Source organism: Nasonia vitripennis, chromosome 1 (genome assembly GCF_009193385.2).
Source record: "Nasonia vitripennis strain AsymCx chromosome 1, Nvit_psr_1.1, whole genome shotgun sequence".
NCBI lineage: Eukaryota > Metazoa > Arthropoda > Insecta > Hymenoptera > Pteromalidae > Nasonia > Nasonia vitripennis.
In genome coordinates, this window is record NC_045757.1 from 13729548 (window position 1) to 13754599 (window position 25052).

A 25052-nucleotide genomic window follows, 5' to 3' on the forward strand; every position below is an offset into this window, starting at 1 on the left:
CGAATATAGAAATTGCAATTTAAAACGCACATTTATTACCGACTCAAAAATCAGCAGATTTATTATCGAAATGTAATTCTTGATTGCAGCTCTGAAGTTGTTTGTGACTTGGGAGATATTTCAAAAGTATACTTAGCATCATTAGATGGATGAAAATAGACACGAAAAGTTACAAAAATATGGCAAATACAAGAGTTATACTGGTACTCTTATTTCAAGTTCACTCAAATGCCCACACATTCAAACATAACCTAAATAAATTTAGATAAATCATTCTAATTAAAAGCACGGAAATTTTCAGACAACAATCAAATACGCTTCTCTCGAGACACTGATATAAGTAGTTACCTTTTCAATCTTCTTCCGATTCCTCGGGCCAACTTTTAACCCGAAACAATTTCGCACTGGCGCTCACTCGGAGCAGAACAAAAACTCGGGGTCTTCGGCTATATTCCTAATTACGTTGTCGAGACTATTAGTCAACGTTATATTCGATTCGAGCCATCCTCCTCGTATACTCCCTTACGTAATTGGCACTTGGTCCAAAAATCTTAATCTCAATAGTCTTTATGAAAAAAAAGTCCGCACTTGTGAATCTTTCGAAACTGACGCAGAATTTTGATTTATTACCCCCGAGTTACATAAACGACGACGCGGTGGATTTATTTTATTTTAAAAAATTCGTATAGTTTGAGTTTTGAATCTATTTTATGAACACGATGACGCGCTCGAAACCGCATAGTTGCGAAAAACTTTGAATCTTCACTGGCCTCGTTATGTAATATCGTGGAGGACCGATCTGTTCACAAGAGAAATTCGAAAATAGTTTTTTCTTTTTCAGATTTCGCTTTTTACAACATTGAACTTTTTTTACGAAAAAAAGAATAGAGTAACTTATACGTGAATTTCATTTTTTAAAAAACGCAGTTTCGCTTTTAAAGAAATATGGTGTTGCTCGAAGTAGAAACAGACGAGTCCGGCTAGACGCGTATGAGTTTTACTCACCATATTGCTTTGCAAACTCAAACTGCTTCTTATAGGTAACCCTTATGATACACGCCAATTAGATTCAAAGCACTCGGATTTCATTCAGCAGACCCGTGTCCTCCCCGTTTTCGCAAGCACTTTCACAATTGCAATAAAGAGCTCGTAAAAAAGCACTGATCAAAAGCAGACTCCCATAAAGATCACAATGAAACTTCACAGGACGAAAGATGGGCCATCTATCTATTTGATAATATCACAGTCGATTCGTCAAAATGTTGTGTCGATCGAAGAAATGATGTACCCTGCAAGGTCACGGCTAGAAGGCTCAGTAGGAGGCCCGCGATGATTATCGCGGGTCTCATCCGCGAGCCCGTCATAATGTCAACGTCTCCAACACGCGACACACTGTGAAGCCGCGCAAGCTTGCAAGCTCGCAAGCGCGGTTCCTCTCTCTCTCCCGCCGGCTTCTTCCCCCGGACGCAGACGGGGATAGTGCGAAAGAGAGAGAAAGGGATAGACAGAGAGGAGAAGAGCCAACTGGCCCGTCGAAAAGCATCGGCAGTCAAGATTCACGCGCGCTGATCTAGGCTCGCTGAGAGAGAGGGATGCTATATCGGAGCTGGGGATTGCCCGTTGGGTGTAATCTCTCGGTTCGGTATCGAGCTTTTCTTATTTACTCGATCAGCTGTTTATTCGTTGATCGATTGAAAATTTGGAGGATATTTCACTGTAGAATTCATAGTCCTCTGTGAGACTCATCTGTGAGAGGAGAAGACTCTTGAGAAGGTCTTGAAAAGATTTCTACTTGCTGCTCTTCCTAGACCATCAGAGTGCGATTGTTGTTGCTCTCTTTTCAGCGTTACATATTATAGATCAGAAGCAAGCAGCAGTCTCGATACATTCTTTATATCCACTGTTTGCACTAATTTTCGCAAAACTTTGTACGACTCGAAAGCTCCGCATTGAGCTGTGGGTCGAAAATCGTAACCTTGAAAATCGTAAAAATCTCTGTCAATGCACCCCAGGAGCTTGCAACGACGGCCAATGGCACATGCCATTGTTACTTACCGCCGCGTGCCGATGATCGGTCGCACAACCCTGTCCATCCGTCCGCGTTAGCTTCCTCTCGCCGGTCGTTGCTCGCTATTTAGCTCGTCTATTACGAGTACGTAGATCGCGGCTTTCGCCTTTGACACGCGAACGAGCTTTCGGTCCCAGAGAGCGAGAGAGGATTGAATGTGCCAAATATAAAGTAGAGAGCGGTCAGTGCCTGCGCGGCCGCCAGTAAGACTCTCGGCTCGACGCGAAATTGGGGCTTTCTATTTGCGTAGTTCCTTGGACTTTTTTGCGGTTAACTTTGGAACTTTTGTTAATAGCTTTCTTGAGAAACGCGCGTGTGCGCCGGGACGACGGGCGCGTTGATGTCCTCCACGCATAGCTTTTGTACTCTTCTTTTTTTTTCCCCCTTTTTTGGAGCTTGGAGAGCTTTACTATTTTTGCGGTGGTAGTCTATGCGAGACATCTCGCTTATTAGCTTAAGTTTCTTGCTAAAGATCGAGGCATCGACTTTTCTACTTTACATTGTATTCCTTTTTACTGATTCACAAACATTTATTCGTTCTAATTCGCTTCTACAATTTTCACAAAATCGTGTCGTACAGAATTCCTTGCATTCGTCAGAAAATCTCCTCGCACGTCACTCCCTTTACCTCGGCCGCTTTCCCGTTGCGTCAGAGACGATCGCTCCGCGAGCTAGCTTCTCGCGATTTTAGCGGGATGCTCGGAAATATGAGAGCAAGGTCGTACCTGTATGCGCGTGCGACGGAAGAGTCGCGCGCTTATGTAGGCAGCGCTCCGCGACCGACTTTTTTTTCTAGACCAGAAGACCGGTATTCGTCAAGAGTTTTTTGGAGCTTTTTCGAGGTGAAAAATAGGCTGTTGGAGCATTTTCGAGGTCACGGATTAGGCGGATGAAATATGTCACGGAACGTCCCATATCTAATGCGGCTGTTAGTGATGATGTATGTACGGGTGCTTGTACGATTCGTCATTAGTAAGAGCCGATTCATTTGTCATCAAAAAGTTGTGTTCCTGACAAAAACTAAATCTCCAATCTGAATATCAATTAATTGATACATGCGATTACAAGATCTTATTCACGGTATAATAAAGCTGTCAAATATCGCGTTGCCGTATAGCTGGCGCGGCAATCTGCGTCAGAAAATTAATCTAGCATCAAAGAAGCGGAAGAAAGCCGATTAGCCGTAAAGATATTTGTCTCTCGCGCAAAAAGCCCACGCCGAGGAAAGAAGATGGAATAAAGAGAGACAGGGCGAGTAGCATCAGCGCCTTTATATTTAGACGTCCGGGCTAAGCCGCCGAATAAGGTGGCTCTAGCTATGTGCGCATATGTATTAGTCGCGGGAGGCATCCCTTCTGCGCTTTCCGATATTTCGCGAGACAATATCGTCTCGAACTTCTTGTCCTATAAAAATCATCTATGATTACGCGAAACGAGCGCAGAGCTATACGCGCGAGAAACGTTTGTTTATTCCAAAGATACACACCTTTCTTTACATACAAGACATCAAATGTCCAGTTTGGTGATTCTGGGAACTGTATATATTTTGTGTACATAAATCGCAAGGAATTGTGAAAGCTCGGCGTCATCTGATTGATGTGGAAAGAAAATGACACGTGTTTATGCCTGCGAGTGTTAAGGAAAACAGTTAGGTCACGCGTATAGTTCGGGTATAAAAATAAGCAAACGCCGTTTCCGCTATTAAATTTATACGATGCTGTAGATCGATTTGGCACTTCCAGCGAATCGCTCGTCAACCCCGAGAATCAATCGATAGCTCCATAGCGATCCATAGCTCCTTACTGTTTTTTTAACTCATCCTATACGAATAAGCCGTTAAAACATTAGCCGAACTTTCGCGTCGTAAACGGCAGACTACTGTATAAGCCGCAAACGGTGTAAACAAACAAACAAGCAAGAAATTAAGCATCAGACAACCTTCTCCCTGGCTCGTACATCAAAGTTTAAAGCGAGACTATGAAATTCCCAATAAAACCTCGTCTGACTTTCTCATAAAGACTCCCAGCACCTGAAATCCACAGCGATTATATATCTTCAACAGCAGTAGCAATATCTAGCTTTAACTAAGACTCCCGGCGCGACGTCTACGCGCCGCAGCGGCCAATTGGCCAGTTCGCGGTCTATTATTAAAGTCCCGTCGCGGAGGTCGTATACGCTGTTTCGCGTCATTGTGATTTAACGCTTGGACCTCTTCCCCGAGACGATGCAGCTCACGAGGACTATTACTACTACTCTTGACTATGACGTAGGATCGGTCTGCAGTGATGCCGACACGGGATAACGTGACCGTCTGCTGCGTCGGCTTTTTTTTGGGCTTTGCTTTTTCTTCCTGGTTCGTCATTTCGGTTTTTGCTCAAATTGCACACTGACGCCAGAGCCGAGTTAGTCTGTTCTGCTCGATTTTTCACGCGGAGGATCATATGAAAATTGGCAGCGCATAACGCGCGCGCGCTTTCATCGGCGAGTTCACGTCAACTCACGCGGTCGCTTGAGAAAGTTATTTGTGTCCGCGCGTGCAATAATATCATTCGATAATCAAATACATTGATGCTAATCATTTTATCGTCGTTTGTTACAGGCGCGCAAGATCGAGGAGCACAAGCGCAAGAGGGAACGCAAGCAGATGGAGCGCCAGGAACGCGAGAAGTTGGAGCGACTGAGAAAGATACGCGAAGCTCAGGCCAAGGCACGCGAACAGCAGCAGCAGCAGCAGGCAAGTAGCCCGGCTGATGGGGAAGCTCCAGGTGCTGGCGTCGGAGGCCCCGGTGGTATGCCGCAGTTTGCTCAGTTCCTTAACGATCCCGAAGTACTACAAGCCTTCCAGGTAAACAACTTGACCCGATTGCATTGCTCTAACCGATCGATAAGATATGATACATTCTATTGCAATCTAACTTACAGGACCCAGAAGTTGCCGAGGCATTCAAGGATATCTCGGCAAACCCGAGTAACATCTTCAAGTACCAGTCCAACCCGAAAGTCATGGCACTCATAAATTCGGTATTCTCCAAGAACATGGGCCCGCGCGGATAAATTTATCGAGTTTTGATCAGAATTTCCGTACTGCTGATCTAATTATTTGATATTAAAGAAAACTCTATAAAAATCGTATATATTTATCAAGCTTTGTATAAGAGTTACGTTGCACGTTTGAATTAATGCATTACTAGCGTAGATATTTTCTCTTTGAATAGTTATTGTTAGTTTGAATAGGATAAGTTTTATAGATTTTGCATCTTCATTGCGCAATAAATTTTTTCGTTGGATAAAAGCATTCAGATTCATTTATAGATAACAAGTCATAATACAGAATAAAAAAATAAATAAGAAGTTTATAATAAAAATACAAGGACGCGAAACAGAACGTAATATGCATTTTCAAGTTTTCTCTTTATGAAACATAGTCTGTTCCCAACAGAAGTAATCCAGATTTTTATGAATGAAGTAACAGTAAATTTGTTAATGTTGATTTAATAATAACTGAGTTATTTGACGACGGTCTACTATAAATAAAACGGTTATATCGACATAAAATGTCGGAAATGTTTCTCATAAAGAGGTTCTTGTAAAATAACGGAGAACTAGTATTCGACACCAATTCTTAGCCGCCTTAGCGTGAATACATCAAAGAATACATTGTTCGTTTGGTACTTGATACAAAGTTACAATAAAAATTAAAGCAGAAATTTGGATGCGATTTTGATTATTCTCCTCTCGTGATAATCTGCTTCAAGCAGATACACAGTCTTATATGCCTAAATTAGGATTTAAAAATTTCACGAACAAAACAAATCTAAACCTACTTGTCTTATGAGCTAAAAAACGTGGCAGTATTGGAATATAAATGAAATGCGTTCACTGAAAAAATTCTACGGCAAACCAGTAACAGCGTCCATCATATATATAAAAAGCGTACACTTCGCTTATACACTTCTTAAGGATGTTCAATGCTTTCAGCCGGCGGGGTGAGGAACGTGGCATCTTCCAGCACCGCGCACCTCCTCGCGCAGCCTTATGCTTCATTTCTTATAGGTTCACGCGAGTATATTCTACAGTTTTTTTACTTCATTCTCTTAACTTTAAAAACATCACACTCTATGTCAATCGACTATTTTTGACCGTGCTCCATAAGAGCCCGTCTATAACCTACAATTATGAACTCGAATATTATGGAAATATGTTCGGTGACAAATATCGGGAAAACCAGGATCGTTTTGTATACACTGGACGAATATATCTTCAAAGTTTCAGTTCATTCTCTAAACTTTCGTGTGACCATTGAACATCCTTAGCATACAACGTAGAGCAAAAAAATAAAACGATACGACGAACGAGTTCTCAGGCTCGTCTTATCTTGAGCATGTGAAGGTTCGGGTGCCATGGCACTTTGCGAAAGGTCGAGGTCCTCGATACTCCTCCTCGTCGCTCCCTCGAATCCTCTTCGCTAGGTTCCGCTCTCATGACGCAATCCATCTTGTCGTCCATACTGGAGACTCTCCTATGCCTCTGCTGCACTAAATTGCTGCAACTCGAGTTTCTCCAGGTACCGGGTTCACTGGAGACTCTGCGCTGCTGCTCATTTCTAATCGCTCTATAATGATGATGGTGGTGATGATGATGGCGACGACGGTTGCCCCGACACGGCGGGGGCAAGGCGTAGGGCGCGACAGTAGCTACAGACATGGTCGGGGGGTTCGGGTCCAGGTACAGCCAGCTAGCACTGTCCATGTAGGGGTGCAAATAGGCTCGCGGATTATCCATGTAGGGAGAGGCGGGGGCTTGGAGAGCTCGGTGCTGCTGCCCACCACCGCGTTGCTGCTGAACGTTCAGTTTGACCTTGCGTCTTCGGTAGCGGTGGTTCGGCTTGCTCTTTTCATTCCAGGCTTTAGGTTTGAACCTACAATGCGACTATGTATTAACATATACTAAACGAATATACTTAAACAAAATAATAAGAGCACTTTCAAAGAATCTCAAGGATACCTGGAAGCAAACTTTTTGGGCCATCTGTGTCGTCAGTTAAGTGGATGATCGCTGTGAAGTGTCCTGTAACACTTGTTCCATGCTTCAAGCAGCATCACGCAACTGTGGAACCGATAGAAGATAAGCAGTGGCAGGCCGATCCTTGAGATAACGCCCCAGGCTAGTACACCGAAGAACTGCAGTTGGAGCTCTTGCGATATCCAGTTTTGTGTCACCACAGTGTCGAAAGCCCACAGCACCGCTAAAAGAATGAAGATGATTTATAGTACAATTTTAGGATACAATAACCCTTGAAGATTACGGTGCGAAATCAAATATGAAAATACCATTGCTAAATAGTAAGAATGTGATGATCTGTCTGCCAGGTTTGGCCATAATCTGAAAGCGTGTGATGCAGCATCTCTTGGAAGCCTCTGCTATCAAGGTACTTTGCGCGAAGCACTGAAGTAGTTGCAGCACGGACACCGAGAGAAGCATCGTGTGCCTTCCACGCATTTCTTCGACTTCTGGATTAGGTTCAACCTCGTCAGTTTGCTGAAAACGTAACGAAACGAACGAATGACATTTGCATCTCCCTATATGCAATCTACATTCCTTACGTACGTACCGGTAGGGTGGCCAGCGAGCAGGCGCACACAACGATGGTGAACACCGAGTAAAGTTGTACTCCGAAAAGCGCGACATTCGACAGTAGAGAATCAAGCGCAGCAGGTGCCCTAGTAACAACGGACATTTGTCTGATCTGTACAAGACCACTGCTGGTCATGAGACCGCTGAGGGTCAGGATGCCGATGAGTGTGCCGCAGGTTAGCCAGGACAGAGTGGCCGGTGGAAAGTTAGGCTCCTCGCGTACCACCAGGAAGATCAGAATGACGACGATGCCTGCAACCATACACAGAATGCCCATGAAAAGGCCTTTGCTCGAGCCGTCGCAGCCGATGCGTCCCGAACTCGGAAGATCCTTCATGCTGTGGAATTTCTTGTGGAGCAGACGACTCGAGCGACCCACGTTTTGGCCCATCACGAACGTCACTGCTGCTGCTATAAGACTGTAAGGTAAAACCAAGGTTTATAACAGCTGTATAACCGCAAAGTTTTTTATCATCCAAAACAACAGCAACATTGCATACCTGAACTGAACGATGAACGGATAAAGGAAGGGCATGCTGGAAGTCCACAACTGGCCTAACGAATTCTTGTTCAGACACTCCTGCAGCGCCACCACCTGTAAAATCTGCTCCTGAGAAATCGGCTCATACCTGGGTAATGGCGTATGATAGATGTTTTCCGGAGCTTCTAAAAATCAGACTTTCATGAGTACGATACATCGTCGAGAAAAATCAGCGCCAAAAAAGAAGCTAACCATTAGATTCGATAGTCTGCCTGGTGAGCGATCCGGGAAATCTTCTGAGACTAAGGGGCGACGTATCGGTGAGCGGTCCTCGCTGAGCCACGTGCACGTAGTAGGTCCACTCCTGCGCCGAGTCCCAGATGACTAATCTCGCCCAGACGGCGATGTTCGTTGCGGCGAGATGCGTGAAGCCAAAACGCGCGGCCAATCCAAACCTCTCCACCAGCACCTGCGTAAGAAAATTAACCATGAATTGCACAGGTTCCGCGATCAATTCAAATGATAAATTGATTTCAAAAGCTCCCACTCGTTACCTGAGAGTTGACGAAGAGGAAATGCATCTGCAGGAAGGTAAAGAGCCCGTGCAAGACCGGATGAACGAAGATAACGTCGCTGAGGCACTCGGCGCCTTGCATCATCGAGTGCATCGCCATTTCCAGACCATTGAAAACCAAGGTTGCCAGGCCAAAGACTAGTGGAATAAAGAAAGAGCTTCGTAATCGTGTACTCAGCCAATCAAATATACCGATGATAGCATAAAGTTTAAGAAACTCACGCAGAGCGCCGACGCGAATGTAGAAGCTGGTAGGCGCCGTCCTCGCCCTTGATATGTGGGCGAGTTTGAGCGATCCGAACCTCGTGAGAGAGGCGCCGCCGAGCTCGGCGTCGCGCAGACCAGAGCCGCCCCTCATACTGCCGCAGCTGTCCACCAGTACCCAGATGTAGATGCCGATTATCACCGCGATGCTTCCCACGTACATGTACATTAGAAATATGCCCTGTGCACGAGAAAACGTACAGTTTAGTTGTTTATCTATGTATCGAAAAAAACAGTTCAGTGTTGCGCAGCATATACGTTTACTCAATCTCGGAGCAGTAAAATCAATCAGCGAAATACGACGTAAGTAAGCGAACTCTAGCCGCGAGCTCGTTTAACCGTGACTCCGCGAATCTTTCCTCGGGGCAGTAATACGCGCTCATTTCAAACGCACGCGAATTGCCGCGCTAGATTGATTGTCAATGGGGGAGAAGATATGCATGTATAAAACTCGCGCAGCTGTTTTTCTGGGGCAGTTCGCCAGCAGCCATGTAACGCAAACAATCGGCCGATTCATCGGGACTTAATCGAGCGTCGAGCGGTTCGCTCTACCTGTTTCTCGTTGCACGCAGTTTACGCTTAGAGCTCGAGTTTTATTCGCATTCGCATTTAAAAGAGATTCATGCGATGCGATGCGGCCTTTGGTTTTTGACGGAATGTTTGGATACTCTTGAAATACGACTGTATAAATGCAATAGTTGGAAGCACGAATGATGAGAGAAAATCGGTAAAACGAAGGATGGATTGATTTTCGTCGCACGTTTTCCCTGGAAAGAAGCGGAACGGGTGTGTCCTTTGAAGTTTGAGTCGTTCGCTGTTACTGGAAAAGTTTGGACGTAGGTTTTAAAGTATGGAAAGAACTTTTCATTACTGGAAAGTATGCATTGTAACTGAAAATTTACGACGAAAAGTGAATGTCCTTTGAAAAGCACAACGACTTGACTCCCTCGGTCAGAAGAAGACATAACAATGACCGACACTAGGAAATCGTTTCCCGACACACACTTTCTGCGTTTAACGGGGATTAGAATACGGTGACAAGCGAGCAGTTTGTTATCACGCATTCATGCGCAAAGTCACGAGAATTTACCGGCGTGTCATTATTCTTCGCTGAACATAGACCTATCCCAGCAACCGATTGGCCAAGAGGAAAATTGCGATGATCTACTAAATAATAACAGTCGAATTAATTCAAGCAAAAATCGCATACCTATTCACAAAATAAAAATGGTCTTGACCGTATTCCCGTTGTATTAAAACTTATGAAAATGGTCTTCTGAAAACTAGTTATATGATGGAAATACATAACACTTTTCCAAGAACACTCGATCGACGTCAATAATCGGCAATAGCTCAGTGCCTCTGAAAATTGCACCCCGCTATACGAATCACACACCTGCAATCAAGCATCCTCGCGCATTCGGCAACATTGCAATCCAACAACTGCATTATAATAAATCCACGCAGACGCAGAAACATTTTACGTCACGCTCGAGACGAGCCGCTGTACACGATGGGATTCCAATATAAAATACATACGCACTTTTCTTCCTGCCTCGTGTGCAAAAGTTCGCCGATTTCTCTCAGTTCTGATATGGTATATACGCGGCGAGCGTTTTACGATCCAGAAATCGACGGACTATATAGGATCCGATCGAGTGTAGTATTTATTTTCACGGCTGTTAATTGCGCGAGGGAGGACGATCAAGGCCGCGCCAACTTATACGCGTAACGGCTCGCTGCGCCTCGATCGATCGAAATCGGTTTTCCTTATGAGAAACGCTCGGAGAGGATATTATGGCCGATTTTTATCGCCGATTTTCGTAATGCCGATCGTTCGGATGCGAACCGCGCGCGGGAAACTGTTCGGCATTTCAAGAGCAGCGCGTCCGGCGCTAGGCAGATTTTTCGTGCTGCGCGCGGAATTAATAACGCGAGTAATTTCCTTATGCGCGGCTGGCGTGTTCTGTAGCTGTAATTCGCCGTTATATGCCGGCAGTTTCTTCGGGGCGATGGTCTGAGGAAAACGGAATTTGCGTAAACAGAGATGTGAGAGATCTTTCGAGCTTGCTGGCATTGAGTAATAAAAGGAGTGAAACTAATAATTAGACATCTTTCTTCGTGCGTTACACCGCTGTGATCCGAGATTGCATTTTTTCATTGTCTTAAAAAATATGCTAAACTTATCGGAGAAAAAGTGTGTAAACCTCGAGTAAAAATGAGTTCTGGAAATCGGTTTGACCGGCATTAGACAACGTTCGGCGCGAGCACCGATTTGGGAAGACAAGAGAAGAGAAAGCGTTGAGGTTTCGACGGCCGCTCGCGTGTGATTTTAACGAACGAGAAAAATATTCAAATAGGTAGGGGAATTCCCGGCGCGCGATGCATGAATTATTGACCGCTTTATCATAATAATACAAGCGCGTGTGTATACCTGAAGACTGAGCAGTGGCACGGGTGTGTCCATGACCTCGGCCAGACAGAGCGCCATCGTTATGACGACGACCAGTTCTCCATAGACGTTCGACAGGACCACCCATAATTGTGAACTGCGGGAAATCGTAAAAATGTCAGTAAATAGGAACAAGCATCACCTCAGTATTTCCAAACGTTTCATTGTTCACCGATTTTGGAAAATCAAACGCGATCAAAATTATGGAAAAAGAAACTTACAATGGCTCGGAGTGATCCAACAGATCATCGGGCGTCCTAGACCTGGCGAGTATCCTTGAGACGAGTGACTTGGGGGGTGGCGAGTGCGAGCGCATCGGTGCGTCCCTGCCACCCCCTGCGGGCGACGAGTCGCCATCCCCGACTGCGCTGCTTCGCTCCGCCCGGCCGGAGGAGGCGCCATTGTTGTTGTTGTTGCTGCTGCTGCCAGCCGCCCCTCCCGGCCCCCCATCCACCGTTCCGCCCGTCGTACTTCCGGTCTCGTTCAGACTGTCCTTGTCATGCTGCTCGTTGCTCGCTGAAATTAAAAACAATCAACTGTAATTCACATCTTTTCAACTTTCCATTGGCTTTCTTTATTTTAGAATGGTTAATTGCACAGACTGTGAATTATACATCGACGTGTAGAGGCACGTAGTTGCGATTCAGAGGTACGTGCTGTACAACGCTTTTTACGACTGTCAGACACTTCGCAACGCTGAATCATGGAATTTCGTTACTAATTAGCGGGCTGCTCTGTATCTAAGTATGCGATCGAAATGAGAGCTGGCCATAAAACATTTCGACCGTTACATGAAACTTTAACGTGCTATACAGTGTATATAGTTTAACAGGGGAGGAAAACTACGAGAACTAGTTTTCCAAGTTGAACGAATTTATGCAAAGTAAAGAATGTAGCGGTCCTATATAGTAAATAACAAACCGGCAGATAAGATCAGCAGTCGTCACTCAACTTTTTATTTTCTAATTATAAACTATATACGAGCTGCAACCTTATGCTTTTCAATTTTCCCAGCGAAATCTCAAACGCTTTAACAAAGCCGAAAAATGCCGGTTACACGCCGAGGAGGTGCAAACAACTCCGCACGGCGATCACTATCTGAAATCACTCAATCCATAATTATACGCCAGTAAAATAAATAAAATCTCAGCGGTGCACTCGGCGCATCCGTCATTAATTATATAATCCTCGGTAAAACCACGAGGAATTAAGTAGATCGAAGAAAACACAACTTTTTACATAACGAATCGGACTCGCACACAGTGCATAAGAATCAACAGCGAGATGTACATATACTTTCTCTCTCTGTCTCTGGCGCGTCGATCTTTTTTTCCAGTTTTTCTTTCTTCGTCGGGTACACACACACACACACCCACACACACACACACATACACGTGTACATGATAGTCCGCGTGATGATCACGCATCAGAGACAACGGAGTAAGTAGCCACTGCTGATGCTGGATGTGGTTTGGCAGATGGATCATGAAAAAGTTCACGGGTGCGTTAAATTACCGAGCGGCTTGCGGCTTGCGGAGAGAAAATTTCAAGTTTTCCTTTCCGCGTCATGGGTTCGCGTTTGCGCGCCGTTCGTCTAATGCACACGAGTGTGCGTGTGTGCGTGCGTGTGTGTGTGTTTGTGTTTGTGTTTAATACGTTCCGATTATACGAGAATGCGTTCGGAGTCACTTTTTATTATCGGGACTAACGCTGCTGAAAGATATATCTTATGATCTGTTAAAGTAATTAAAACACGTGTAATGACTCGTTATTTATTTTTTATATCTAGGATATTAATTCATCTCTCGCTTGGAAAAGCCTCGTGTCAAATTTACATTCGGCATGTTTCTTGACGAGCCTGATGTGTTATCAGATAGACGAGGAAAGTGTACATCGTAATATTTTTGAACTATAAAAGAGTATTAAGTTGTTTCATTTATTAAGTTTGATTCATATAATGGATCGACATTTTAGATAGAAGAAACAGCAAGTTATTAACAAAACATAATAGCGTGTTATGACGCTTATCTTAAACATAGCATATAAAATATATCTCTCAGCAGTAGGGTCTAATAATAAAAAGTAAAACACTTTAAGTATAATATCAAAATAATATAACAATATAGCCAGACATTTTTGACATAGGTGACATACTACGCTAATATGCAGTGCGCTGAAAATGATAAAGGATAATAGAAAAGTGCCTATGCGCCATCTATCTTCGTTAGCCGGACACTCAAGAGTCGGGAAGTTGAAACGGTAAGGGAGAAGGCCAGTCCAAATCTGTTTTGTTTCATACGGCTACTCGAGATTGGCGCTTCTGTCAAATATTAAATCCCGCACTGATACACCGAGAGCTTGCATAAGAAATTCAAGGAAATACGCTCTCGCGCACGTGCATTCTGCAATGTTTGTTCAGGGGAAAACGAGATATGCAAATGAGGTAGCTTTTGATTCTGTATAGGATGTGCATGCTTCGCTGAGATGGAACTGTAGTAAAAATGGTCTTTGTGATGTAGACGAGATTCGGTGAAACTGGCCTGTGATAATATAAGGAGATTTAGAGAAACCGAGAGTATTACAGTTTTCCGAAAGCCCTAACGATCCTAAGTTGAGTATGCGGAAACAGAAGTGTCAAGATTAAAACGACAACAATTGTATAACAGCGAGAAACTGTATTCAACGTATTCAAACGCGCTATTCCGCGCGTGCTAATTTCTTTCCGCGCAGCCGTTTTTCCAAGCATTCCAAACAACGCGAGTGAAACGTAAAGGCGTCGTTCCCATTATTATTCATCAAACGATGAATATGCAAGTGAACGAGATCTTATACATCCATTGTTACGTTTCATCTCTGTGTTCGTGAAAAGAAAGAACGTGTGTACACAGAGTGCTTTGCTCCCCGGCACAGTTATAAAGTGACAGTTACGGCCTCAGCCATTTAAGCGACGAGGAAATCCCAGTTTATTATGGAATTGATTTCACTCTTGTTTATCGTCTGGCAGGAAGCTGGCGTTTAGAAACGGCACTCTCGGCGACTATAGTAGTAATAAGTGGCAGGTGTATTGTCGCGCATGACGGATGCGTCTGGTTCCTTCTTTTTTTTACGGAAGACTATCGAGCTAGGCGGTGCTATAGAGATTCCGAATATTCCGTCTGAAAATGTACAATCGGACGCGTGCGAGATGAAAGTTTGTCCTCGATTCGTAACGTGCTCGTACTCTGCGTGCGTATACGTCACCGTTTCTTTTCTTAGACTTTACGCGGAGATGCTCACGAATCTAGGTGTCTGGGAGCGAGATGTTAAAAAAATGTAATAAAAAAAATTGTTTTTCAATATTTACCTATACGAAATTTCTTTTTATTAGATTCGTATGTTCCCTGCAAAGAATGTGAATTTCAGATTATTCTGTGCGTGTGTGTTTACTGAAGCAGAATTTTGTTATAATAATGCAGCCTCGCAGTCATATTTACTCGTTGGAGAACAATCAAAGGTAAAACTCACATCGAATCCTGCACCCCAGATGATGCTCTCACATGTGTAACACTCCATCAACCGGCAAAAAGTCCAGCTAGAATCGCCCCAGCTCGACTCGAAATGAAAACAAACTCGGAATAAAAAAAAATAGAAAACGACTGCAGGATATATCAGAGGAAGAAAACACTCGAAATGAAGCAGTCAAGAGCCGCGGCGGCGACGTTTCGAGCAGCGAGGCGCGATGTCAAATGCCGAGCGCGCGCGACGATTTTCTCCGGAGACGCGCGCGCGCGCGGCGGGAATAATCGTCGCGCGATATACCGGTTCGCTTAGCCTCCTTTCCGCGCTCCCGCGGCGTGTACGTATGCGCGACTACGAGCTCGACGATGTTTGTGCCTTATCATCACACGCGCGCCGGCAGATGGTCACCTTTTCTACGACTGTGGTTGACGCTTATTTTTTCGGATCTTCTTTTTTATTTCGGCTATGGTTTTTCGATTCGGCTTCGCAGCCGTGTGTAATAGAGATAATAATTTTGGCCCACTTGGAGCGAGCGTTTTGATTGGTAAATATATCGTTGGCAGATGAATATAAACGGTATTTAATCAATCATCTTTACGACGCTCGCCGAGATGCAATCAAGCGATTTTCACCTTCTTGCACGCTCTCTTCTGTCTACAATGCACTAAGCTCTCGTACGGAGAGCGCATCTGGCGTGTTTTCTCTAAGCGCAATAAAACCAATAATACGAAATGGTATTATTCATCCACGCGCGCGCGCGTAAGAGGACAATGTACGAGCGGAGCATCAAGAGGAACTATAAAAATTTAATGCGATAAATCAACTTCTCGTGTCTAAGCGCTGGTTTGTTATAAAGATCGAAAGTTCCCGAGCGCTCTTGTTTTACGACTACTGCAGCGAAATGAATTATTGAAACATTTATGCTGGAGAGCTCGGTTTGCACTGTACTGTCCGCAATCATTGTGTTACGAGGCGTAATAAAAGTTTTTATCATTGGCTGCAGTATATTGGGATTTAAAAATTCTTACCGCTTATTCCCGCGAACATCGTATACTGCACATCCCATATCTCGTCTTTTCGCCATCATCCTGATGCACATCGAGCGGTGTGTTCCAGAAACGAGCCGGAAAAATTCTCGTTATACGGTACAGCCCTCGCGGGGCTTCATCATCGCGGCACACACGTGTATATACACTCTGCGCACCAGAGAGAGAGAGCGAGAGAGAGAGAGAGAGAGAGAGAGAGAGAGAGAGAGAGAGAGAGAGAGAGAGAGAGAGAGCGGCCATTAGCGGAGCAAAAGAAACAAGAATATAACGCGACGTATAGCCAAGCGATATTCGACCATAGCGTCTCTAAGCACCTGTCACGGATCCACGCGGCGCTTTGCTGTGTGAATCTACGCGCGCGAGCAGCTGTCGCGATTTTTCGCGAGCTACATACGCCTAACTGATCCCAAGGCGTCGTTAAAGAGCCATGTATACATACAGTTAGACCTGCTTCTTGACTCCAGCGTGCGGTAGATGCAACGAGCGCTTTATTTTTCGGCTCCGAAGACAATGGCGCGCGCTCTTTGAGGCTGGAATTCTTTTACGGTTAGCCGCGTTCTTGCCCACTACTTTGCTCTGGATGTTTTCTTTTTTTTTATCTCTCGGCTCTCGTCACGGGTTTATTTGTTATGCCGCTGCAGCGCGCGCGGAGAGTAGGTAATTGCAGGGGAGGGTATGAGCGAGAGGGTAACTGCGTTTGCAATTTGCCTTGGCGGAATTACGGCGAGACGAGTAGCGTGCTACCAGTAGGGAAATGGGTCAAGGTTTTAGTTTCCGTGTGCGGATAATAGTTTACGAGGCTGGAAACGATCTCCACTTCGCAGCGGACGGAAAACGGGCTTCAAAATTTAAATTCAAACCTTAGAAATCAATCCTTCGTTCAGTGGAAAGATTAATCCTACGCGTATAAAAACAAACGGAAAAAAATTCAATTTTCACCTCCCAGTGCAATGCAGACGATAAACTTTCCGCTAGACGCATCAGTCCCGAGCCTACAAAGACGCCGACACCGTAACTATAGCAGTGCACTGCACACACACACATCCTCGGCGGCGATGAGAAAGCAAAGCGGCCGATGAATAGCCGCGTCGAAAGCTCGCTGCCCGCGATGCTCCGGCAAATTCGATTAAGCAGCGGCAGCGGCGTACACACTCGCGATATCCGCCGACCATATGTCGCTCGCGGGATGGACCTCCCCGATTGATCCGGTATGCTCTCTACTGTCTATGTAGAGCTGGAACCAAGTGGGCAGCGCCGCGAAACGACGTAATTTCGCGTTATTACGCTCGGCGAGCTTTGCGAAGGCTCTAATTCGAGTCCGTGATCGCCATGAGATCGAGACGATTCGAATATATGACATCGCTCTTAATGGGATATTGTCATCGGATAGGTCAGCTGTGTGTACAATACAAGGTTTTCTTTTCGAAAATGAAGATTAGAAAAAAAGCGGCATCGTAGTAATGTAGCTTGTAAAATTCAAGTAAAAACGAAAAGGGGTCAAACGCGCGGAGAGTAGCAAATTTTTTGCGCTCTCCTCGCGCTAATGATTGACTATATATGATAGAAGCCGTAAAACGCGATAGTAATGACTCGTAAATCCTTCAAATCCATGCTATCTTTGCGGCATTTTGCTGCAGTTTAATAAAGCAAACATCCAATTAGTGCTTCTTTCGAGTTTTTTTTGTTGCTTAACTCTGTACAATACCATCGTAAAGTGTAACACGGCAGTGTTCTTAGCTATTACACTGCACTAACGCGTTTCCTCGCAACGTTTTTCGCGGTGTTCTCAGATTTTATTTGCTCCTGAGCAATCTCACCATTACAGCTTGTCGTAACAGTCGTACGTCGAGTTCCACTATCTTGCTCCGACTTTGACTATTGAATTAAAAATCATGCAGCGTCACTGCACAGCGCTGATTAAAAACATAGCAGTATAGCGATTGACGTTTTAATGAAAGCCGCAATAGCGATCATCCACATTACTTCGATTATCCGTAATACACTCGACTGGTCAATTTTAAATTTACCTCACGATAATAAATTTCGCGCATGATGGCGCGTCCATAAACTTCGTCCTCGTGCATCTCTCATTTTTTTTATACCAACGCGAAATGAAAAATCGCACAGCGCAGCTGTTTGAAAGGACGATATAGGCATGCATGTACATCGCGATTAGCAGCATCATCCGATCAGAGGGATCTAGCAGTAGCGCTGTATACAAATTACCACTGCTAGTATAGTTCATTCTACACCGACACAAAGAATCTAAATCTACATATACAACGCGCAGGCGCCTGTACGTATACAGTAGAGCCCGCAGCGTCCCTTTCCGATACCTCGATTACCATCTCCCACATTAATCTTCATCGAGAGACTGATTGTACTCGAGCTCTCGAAAAAAGTATCCGAGGAAGAAGAAGAAGCAGAAACTCCCCGAGAGGAAGAGTCTCTCCACACGTTGGCGAAGGTATGCGCGGAGTCATAGCGCATCTACCGCTAGCCATTCGTTCATTCGTTCGTTCGTACGTTCGTCTGTCGCGCTTCGAACAATATACCGTAAGTTTTCTCTCGGTACGTATATATACCAGCTAAGGCATACACGTCTCGCATATAAATCATAGGACGGCAGAGGAGCTGTGGCCGCAAGGAGAAGGAGGAGGCACAGGGACTGCATCGACACTGTGCGCGCAGAGTACGCGATATCTACGTCGCGGAGGCACACAATGCATATTTTCCTAGCTGCACTCTTGCAGAGGAGGAGAGAAACGCTTTTGTGCTCTTCCTGGAAAGTATGATCCGAAGATTTTTATGGGTAGATAGGAAAGTCGCACGAGGAAAAGGAAGCGTATTAAACTATTAACCGCTCGTGTAATATATTCTCGATGCAGCCCTGATTTACGACGTATCAGTCGTAAAGCCGAACGATCGAAATCCGCGAACTTTTCGCGCGGTCGTTAAATCCCTCGTAAATCAGCGGGAAATCGCATTCTCCGCGTATTGATAATCCCCTTCCGCGAACGCGCGAGACGAGCCGCATACGTCTCTATTTATAGCGAGCGTGCAGTGTTCTGCGCAGGCCTTTCTTTTCCCAGCGCCGCATTCAGCAGCAAACACACAGACACACACGCAGTCCATTAGCGATCGATGACGAGTCGAAATTGTATGCAAATGCGCGAAATCCCAGCCGCGGAGAAAACGAGTCGCACGATGCAAATCATCGCAAGAGAGAGAGAGAGAGAGAGAGAGAGAGAGAGAGAGAGAGAGAGAGAGAGAGAGAGAGAGAGAGAGAGAGAAAATAAAGGAAGCCGGACAATGCACATCGATCAGAAGCGAATACGAAAGTACGCACTGCTGCGCGACAGCTCGTTTTCCCTCTTACCGGCTTTCGCCTTGGTGACGGTGCTGGCGGCGGAGATGGCGGATGCGCCGTCCGGTACGTCGACGGCTCTCTCCTGCTTGCCATACTTAACGCTGCTAAGGATCGTCGTGCTCTCGCGCAGTTTCCAGTTCTCGGATATCGGGCTCTTCTCCGCCGCTTTCAGCTCCTCCTCCTTCGCGACTCTCGGGCTCTTCTCATCCTCGCTCTCGTCCGGGACGAGGGTCTCGTTGTCGTCCTCGTCGTTGCAGGCCGGAGCGTTATCTCGCTCGTCGACGACGCGCCAGTTGGGTTGATCGAAGTCCGAGCGGGAAGCTGTCTCGCTGACCGAGTCGACCATCTCCTCGACCAGCTCCTCCTCCTCTAGGATGTACTGGCGGTGAGGGTCGTCCAGCGGCGTTGAGTGGATTCTGCGGAAGTCGCGTTTTCAAATCGTTCGATGATAGAGCTTTCGCAAGTGTGCGGAAATCCGAGAGGTGACTTACCGATAAGGTCCGACCAGGCCGACGATCCCTCTGGGCGTCGACACGCCGGCCTCCCTCCTCCACTCGTGGTCGTCCCTGTTGTTGCTCGAGTTGAACATGGCTCCGCGTTCCCTCGAGGCGGTCCTCAGCCAGTTCTCCAGCTCCTCCCGCCTGCTGCTGCTCCCCTCGGGCTCCACACTGCCGACGACGGCTCTGCTCTTGTTCACAACACTGTAAATCGCTTCCTCCTCTTCCTCCTCCTGCTGACGCTGCTTCAACCTCGACTCTCGGTAGTTCGGCGGAATCGGTGGCTTTCTCGGACACGTGGGGAACCTCTGCCTGGCGGTGGCTGTCTTCGAGCTTATCACTATGTCCACCTCGGGCTGACGTCTGCTGCCTTCGGAACTGGAGCCGCTCTTGTGGGAGCCCAGCACGCTATAGATCGGTTCGAGCGTCTCCACCTCGATCCATCGGGGCTGCTTTCGCTGCGGCGCACTCGAGCTATCTGCGCCGAGCATCGTGATACGCCGCTGCGACGTGGTCGAAAAAGCCAAACGTTGACGTAGCCAGCTGATAGCGGAAGTCACGCCTGTGGCAGGTACTACGCGCGCATTTTTCGCCGCGCTCGTCGTCCCACTGACCGCTACGCCGATCCTTCGGCTCGGAATATGAATGAGTCCGTTGCTGATACGTTATACGCGTTATACGCGATGAAAATCGGCAGAGGAAGAACACTGGCCGATCCTCTCGTCAGATAGCGTACCGAGACTCGTTTCCATAACTGGTAAACTTCTTCTTCTTCCAGCGGCACTGGTTGCTCGCAGCACTCGTTGGTTTTTTGTGCGAAAGTAAAAACGAAATCGCTGCTATTTTTCCAAGAGATATATAGTAGGTGTACACGGCACTCAGTGAAAGTCACAGTACTTCCGATGCGGTGGTATGCAAACTACGCGGAAGACGCCGATCTTTCCAATATACCGATCGCGCACCGGCTGTATATTTATACACTGGATCGACGGAGCGCAAAAACAGCGACAGTACAATGCGGGTTGTTGTCCGAGAGTCCGGAGGCAAATGGCCTTAGTTGGGCCTTGGACTCGAGCTTTTTCTCGAAAGGAGGCAGAAGAGACAGTCCTCTGGAAGAGGAGGTGGACTATGGCAGGTCGATGGTATGGATCTAGCTCGACGCTTCGGCTATACCTATGTAGGAGATCGTGACCAGGGTCGAAACGAGAGGCGTACATACGTGAGCTGCTTCTTATTGCCACACTGAGATCTACGCGTGTATGCGAGAGTAGTGTCTTCTTTTTCTGCGCGGGAGACACACGGCTCTTCCAGCCGTTTCGCGCGTCGAGAGGAGCGCTATTTCTGGGTTTTAGAGACCGTTTGCCAATTTTTTTTCAAATACGTTCCTTTCAATACATAATACAGGGAGAATTACGGGTGAAAAACGAGCTATCGAAGGATCATGGCCGCGCAATTACGTCTCCATTATCAGCGGAGAATATCAATCACGCCGGCCGATAATTGAGTCCCGATAAAAAGCAGTGTGTATAAATATCTCGCTGAGAAAAAAGTCCTTCGTCATAAATTGATTAATCCCCGTCTACGTGAAAACTGCATGACTCTCCGAAACTCGGCGGCAGCGCACAATCCCGGTCATTAACGAAGAAAACGCGTATTATACCAGCTCGTCAGAGGGAAAAGAAAAGCCTCGACTGTATAGCAACGTACAGCATCCTTTCGGCAAATAAAGCAGCGCGACTGGCGCAAAAAAGAGAGAATCGCGATAATTCACACGCGGCGCGTCTCTCTCCCATTTATAATATAAACTGGTCGCGCGACGAGCAAAAATCCTCTGAAGCGCGCTATTCGGACTTCATCAGCCGATTCATTAGCGTCCGTCTCTCTCCTGCGAGATTTCAGCTCTCGCAGCTGACGTTCGCGGCTCATCATCCATCGCCATATATACACATTATACACATGCGAGCCTCTATCAGTATAAGTATGTAACGTGGATGTACACACGGGGAAAGCGTATGTGTATACAGCGCGACAATGACGCGCGACGTTCGAATCGAGTTCTCGAGAGGAGGAAGAGAGAGAGAACTGAATGATTGTTTAGCCGAGGGTCTTTAGCGACATTCGCGCGCGCGTGGACTATATAGCGGAGAAACCGGGATGCGAGGAAAGCCCCTTTGCGGTACACGCGCGAATAAAACGATTCGCCGGAATCGTTCGTAAAGCTCGTGAATGGAATTGGACATCGGCTGATGAGAGCACATGTTCGAGCTGATCGAGTGCGCGCGTGTGTGTACTTTGCGGGTCAGGAAAGTATCGGAGAAACTTCTGTATATACGCGGGGCTGATTGAGATTGGAAACTGCGCTTTATAATTATACTTAAACTGCACTCGAATCTCCATGCACTGTATAATGGCTCTCGTGCAGCGCGCGCGCACCAGTTTCACGTGAATACCGAATCTGCATACGTACGTAATTATAGTCGGATCGGAAAACTGAAATTCATCGGGGATGTATATAACAAGCGCGTTGTCCGATACGAGCACGAACGTTACTACTTATACGCGAAACAGATGAAAATCCGAGAGGCGGCGACAGAGGCGCAAAACAAAGCGCGCGACGCCGTAAATATAGAGCCGGCGTTTTTCCTTTTGCCGGGAAGGAGGTTAACGAAAATAAGCCGCGTCGCGCGCATGCTAATGCCGTGACAATTTCTGCCGCGCGGCTGCACTAACTGTACGCACATACACTCGGCGTGCGTATCACAGAGCGCCATAGGCCTTGTTAGAGTCCAGTGCCGCTTGCGTACGTGAGAGCATTCGACGCTTCCTCTTCTTTTTCGATGTTTATACGCGCTCTTCACCTGCGTGCCGGCCGAGTTTCGAGTCGTTGGATCTTGTGACGCGTGTACTGCCGTATATTAATATACGTAAATTGAATCAAAAGCGTGTTCGCAGGTTTTGGAGTGAGTGGCATCGTCGGATCGTAGATATCATGGAACTTGGAGATTCGATTAGCGCAACGCGACACCTGACCGCGATGCGGATTCATCTATGCGCTTCTGCTGACACGTATGCGCGAGGTCGTTGAACCGTGCAATTGCTGCATGAAACGCCGGCTCTCGAGACGCGCAACGTGAGATTTATTACCGGAGCGTCGGATGAGTATTTTGTGTGTGCTCCGCTTTGCACGTCAGGTGCCTCGAATTTTCCGGAGAGTATAATAGTGTTTATGATATTGTGAATTCGTGAGATGATATAGATTTCGTCGATCCCATTCACGAGATTAAAAAAGGTACACAACGTACGAGAAGTTATGACACATCGAGACTGACGTATACAAACACGAAGAGTGCCGGCGCTATCTAATTAGCACTCGGATGATGCAAATGAGAGCCGGCCGGCCAGATCACGCCCTGCGGCTGCACGCGGAAACCGGCCAAGGCTGCGAGGTCGGGAACTCTCGTCTCTCCTCCGCAGTGTGAGTTGGTACGTATAAAATTCTCGCGGTGAAAGTGATCGCTGCATCACCGTGTATACAATCTATATACAATCATAATATATAGTCAAGGCGTTTCTCTGATTTAACATCAGGATATCATCGCACGATGATGAACGCTATCGAGAGTACCGCGAACGCTGACGATTTACGCATGCGCGAAGCGAGTCGATCTACTGGGGAATCTCTCTAGCGTCATCGATTCATCATCGACAACAATTCGTCGTCTCGTTATAGGAGGCTGCGAGTCGGCAGATCTTTTGAGAGTGTCTCGCCGAGCGATAAGTGTATAACATAGGAACGATAACATGCTGCGGAGGTCGACGCTGCTCTTCGCGCTTCTCGCTCTGTGCGCTGGGTACGTGTACGCTGAATTATTACGCTAGTTTTTCAAAATTTTCAAGTTGACGGTGATTTTCACTTAATTTTCACTTCGGATAAGCGTCGATCCTGTGTGACGAAGTGAAAATCACTCGGGTTTTAAGAGACGTTTTCTCTTTTTATGCCAAGTGCGCGGCTTTGGAAAATCGATTATGCTTATACGCATTATGCTAATTTGGATCGTCTCAACTACTTCCAAGAGAGAACGTTTCATTTCATACGACATAGTACTACTTCGAGCTTGTAAAGAGTTGCGATAATTCTAGATATTTATAGAAAAACGCTATGATGATATCAGTTGATTATTCGCTGTTATTTCTTATCATCAGAGACCAGTGGCTGATGGCGGGAGACTTCATATCCGACGGAGAAGCCGAACGCCACAACCTTCTGCTTGACAGTACCAACTCCACGACGAGCGTCAGCTCGTCCATTCGGATCACCCTCACACCCCCGATGCACCACACCATCAACTGCATCATCGCGGCGGCTTTGCATTTGAACGGCGACGTGAGCGTCGTGGACGGCGGCGTCGGCTCCAATAGCGTCACACTGGCTTATAAGACTTTAAACAGCCAGCCGGATCAGTTCTTCGTGCTCATGGAGTCTAACGTCGATCGACAATGGGTGCAAGAGGCGCTGGAGATGAGAGGCGACGCGGTGGAGACGTCGAGACTTGCGATTTTCTACGATAAGATGAGGGACTGGAAAGCTTCGCCGGTCGTCGGCGTTGCTGACTTTGGGAATGATGGGGCGAGAGAGCATCGGGATGAGTGAATTTGTAAATTGAAAGGCTACTAGTATGTGTGTGTGTGTGTGTGTGTAATGTAACTGGAAATCTTTTGTATACAGAAAATACTAACACAATAAGAGACATATTATATAGAGGCAAAGAGAATTTTTGCAGTAATAAGGCATATTTCATACATAAATAAAGTATGCATGTATATAAATAAATGAATATGAAACGCACACGCGCACACAAGCCAGATCGCTTCTGCCCAATAACCGCACAGTAACTTCTAACTTGAACTCTTCCCACATCCTAAGACTCGTCTGACATATAAAAATAGAACGGTCGGCAAGCCGAAGCAATTTGAGGTGAATAATTGGGCTTAACGGTGCACATGATTCTACAACTCGCGCCTCCTGCGATGGAGTACGGAGCGCGTCGTATGCGTAACACGATGTGCGACGCCGGCAGGCAAACCCGTTAATCGCCCAGTAATCTCGAAATTAAGGCTGAGTATGCACCTATACTACTTGTATGGAAGTGAGAGCGTTACGTATATAG

The 25052-nt window shown here is 46.2% G+C and overlaps 4 protein-coding genes across 14 annotated transcripts in view; 2 read left to right on the plus strand and 2 right to left on the minus strand.

The window, feature by feature from the left end:
- LOC100114313 (sarcalumenin) overlaps window positions 1-1521 on the minus strand; it is a 9136-nt gene extending 7615 nt beyond the window's left edge. The window contains exon 1 of one of the 2 annotated variants that reach the window (XM_008210601.4): window positions 1289-1521. In XM_008210601.4, the coding sequence (XP_008208823.1) occupies window positions 1289-1364 (76 nt within the window). In that variant the 5' untranslated portion in view covers window positions 1365-1521. The remainder of the gene's footprint in view (window positions 1-1288) is intronic. The other variant, XM_032595729.1, reaches the window with a different exon arrangement.
- The window catches only part of LOC100680118 (putative protein FAM10A4), a 15217-nt gene extending 9442 nt beyond the window's left edge, over window positions 1-5775 (plus strand). For all 9 annotated transcript variants that reach the window (XM_016987431.3, XM_003426957.5, XM_008210604.2 and 6 more), the window contains exons 4-5: window positions 4668-4913; window positions 4991-5775. In XM_016987431.3, the coding sequence (XP_016842920.1) occupies window positions 4668-4913; window positions 4991-5122 (378 nt within the window). In that variant the 3' untranslated portion in view covers window positions 5123-5775. The remainder of the gene's footprint in view (window positions 1-4667; window positions 4914-4990) is intronic.
- Window positions 5362-21771, minus strand: LOC100114246 (proton channel OtopLc). 2 transcript variants are annotated; one of them, XM_031927465.2, is made up of 12 exons: window positions 19879-21771; window positions 19397-19803; window positions 11695-11989; window positions 11456-11570; window positions 8980-9202; window positions 8738-8895; window positions 8436-8652; window positions 8203-8365; window positions 7680-8121; window positions 7399-7606; window positions 7073-7313; window positions 5362-6986 (listed from the first exon to the last, which is right to left on the minus strand). In XM_031927465.2, exons 1-11 carry the CDS (start codon window positions 20373-20375, stop codon window positions 7105-7107), a joined length of 2934 nt encoding a protein of 977 aa, XP_031783325.1. In that variant the 5' UTR covers window positions 20376-21771; the 3' UTR covers window positions 5362-6986; window positions 7073-7104. The 2 variants fall into 2 exon arrangements, with proteins under 2 accessions (XP_031783325.1, XP_031783324.1); XM_031927464.2 differs by having other exon boundaries at window positions 8203-8368; window positions 19879-21764.
- A 1508-nt stretch (window positions 21772-23279) lies between these two features.
- Window positions 23280-24738, plus strand: LOC100680061. Its single transcript, XM_003426956.4, has 3 exons — window positions 23280-23367; window positions 23473-23735; window positions 24088-24738. The coding sequence occupies exons 2-3, from the start codon at window positions 23686-23688 to the stop codon at window positions 24533-24535; spliced, it is 498 nt and encodes a 165-aa protein (XP_003427004.1). The 5' UTR covers window positions 23280-23367; window positions 23473-23685; the 3' UTR covers window positions 24536-24738.
- The last annotated feature ends 314 nt before the right edge of the window (window positions 24739-25052 follow it).

What these genes read in the sequence shown, in the direction of transcription:
- LOC100680061 (XM_003426956.4), top strand. Translation starts at nt 23,686, where the DNA reads ATGCTGCGGAGGTCGACGCTGCTCTTCGCGCTTCTCGCTCTGTGCGCT. An exon ending in CTTCTCGCTCTGTGCGCTGG is followed by an intron (nt 23,736 to 24,087) that starts GTACGTGTACGC and finishes TCTTATCATCAG; the next exon opens with AGACCAGTGGCTGATGGCGG.
- LOC100114246 (XM_031927464.2), bottom strand. Translation starts at nt 20,375, where the DNA reads ATGCTCGGCGCAGATAGCTCGAGTGCGCCGCAGCGAAAGCAGCCCCGA. An exon ending in CATTCGCGTCGGCGCTCTGC is followed by an intron (nt 8,896 to 8,979) that starts GTGAGTTTCTTA and finishes TTATTCCACTAG; the next exon opens with TCTTTGGCCTGGCAACCTTG. An exon ending in CCGTTCATCGTTCAGTTCAG is followed by an intron (nt 8,122 to 8,202) that starts GTATGCAATGTT and finishes TTTACCTTACAG; the next exon opens with TCTTATAGCAGCAGCAGTGA.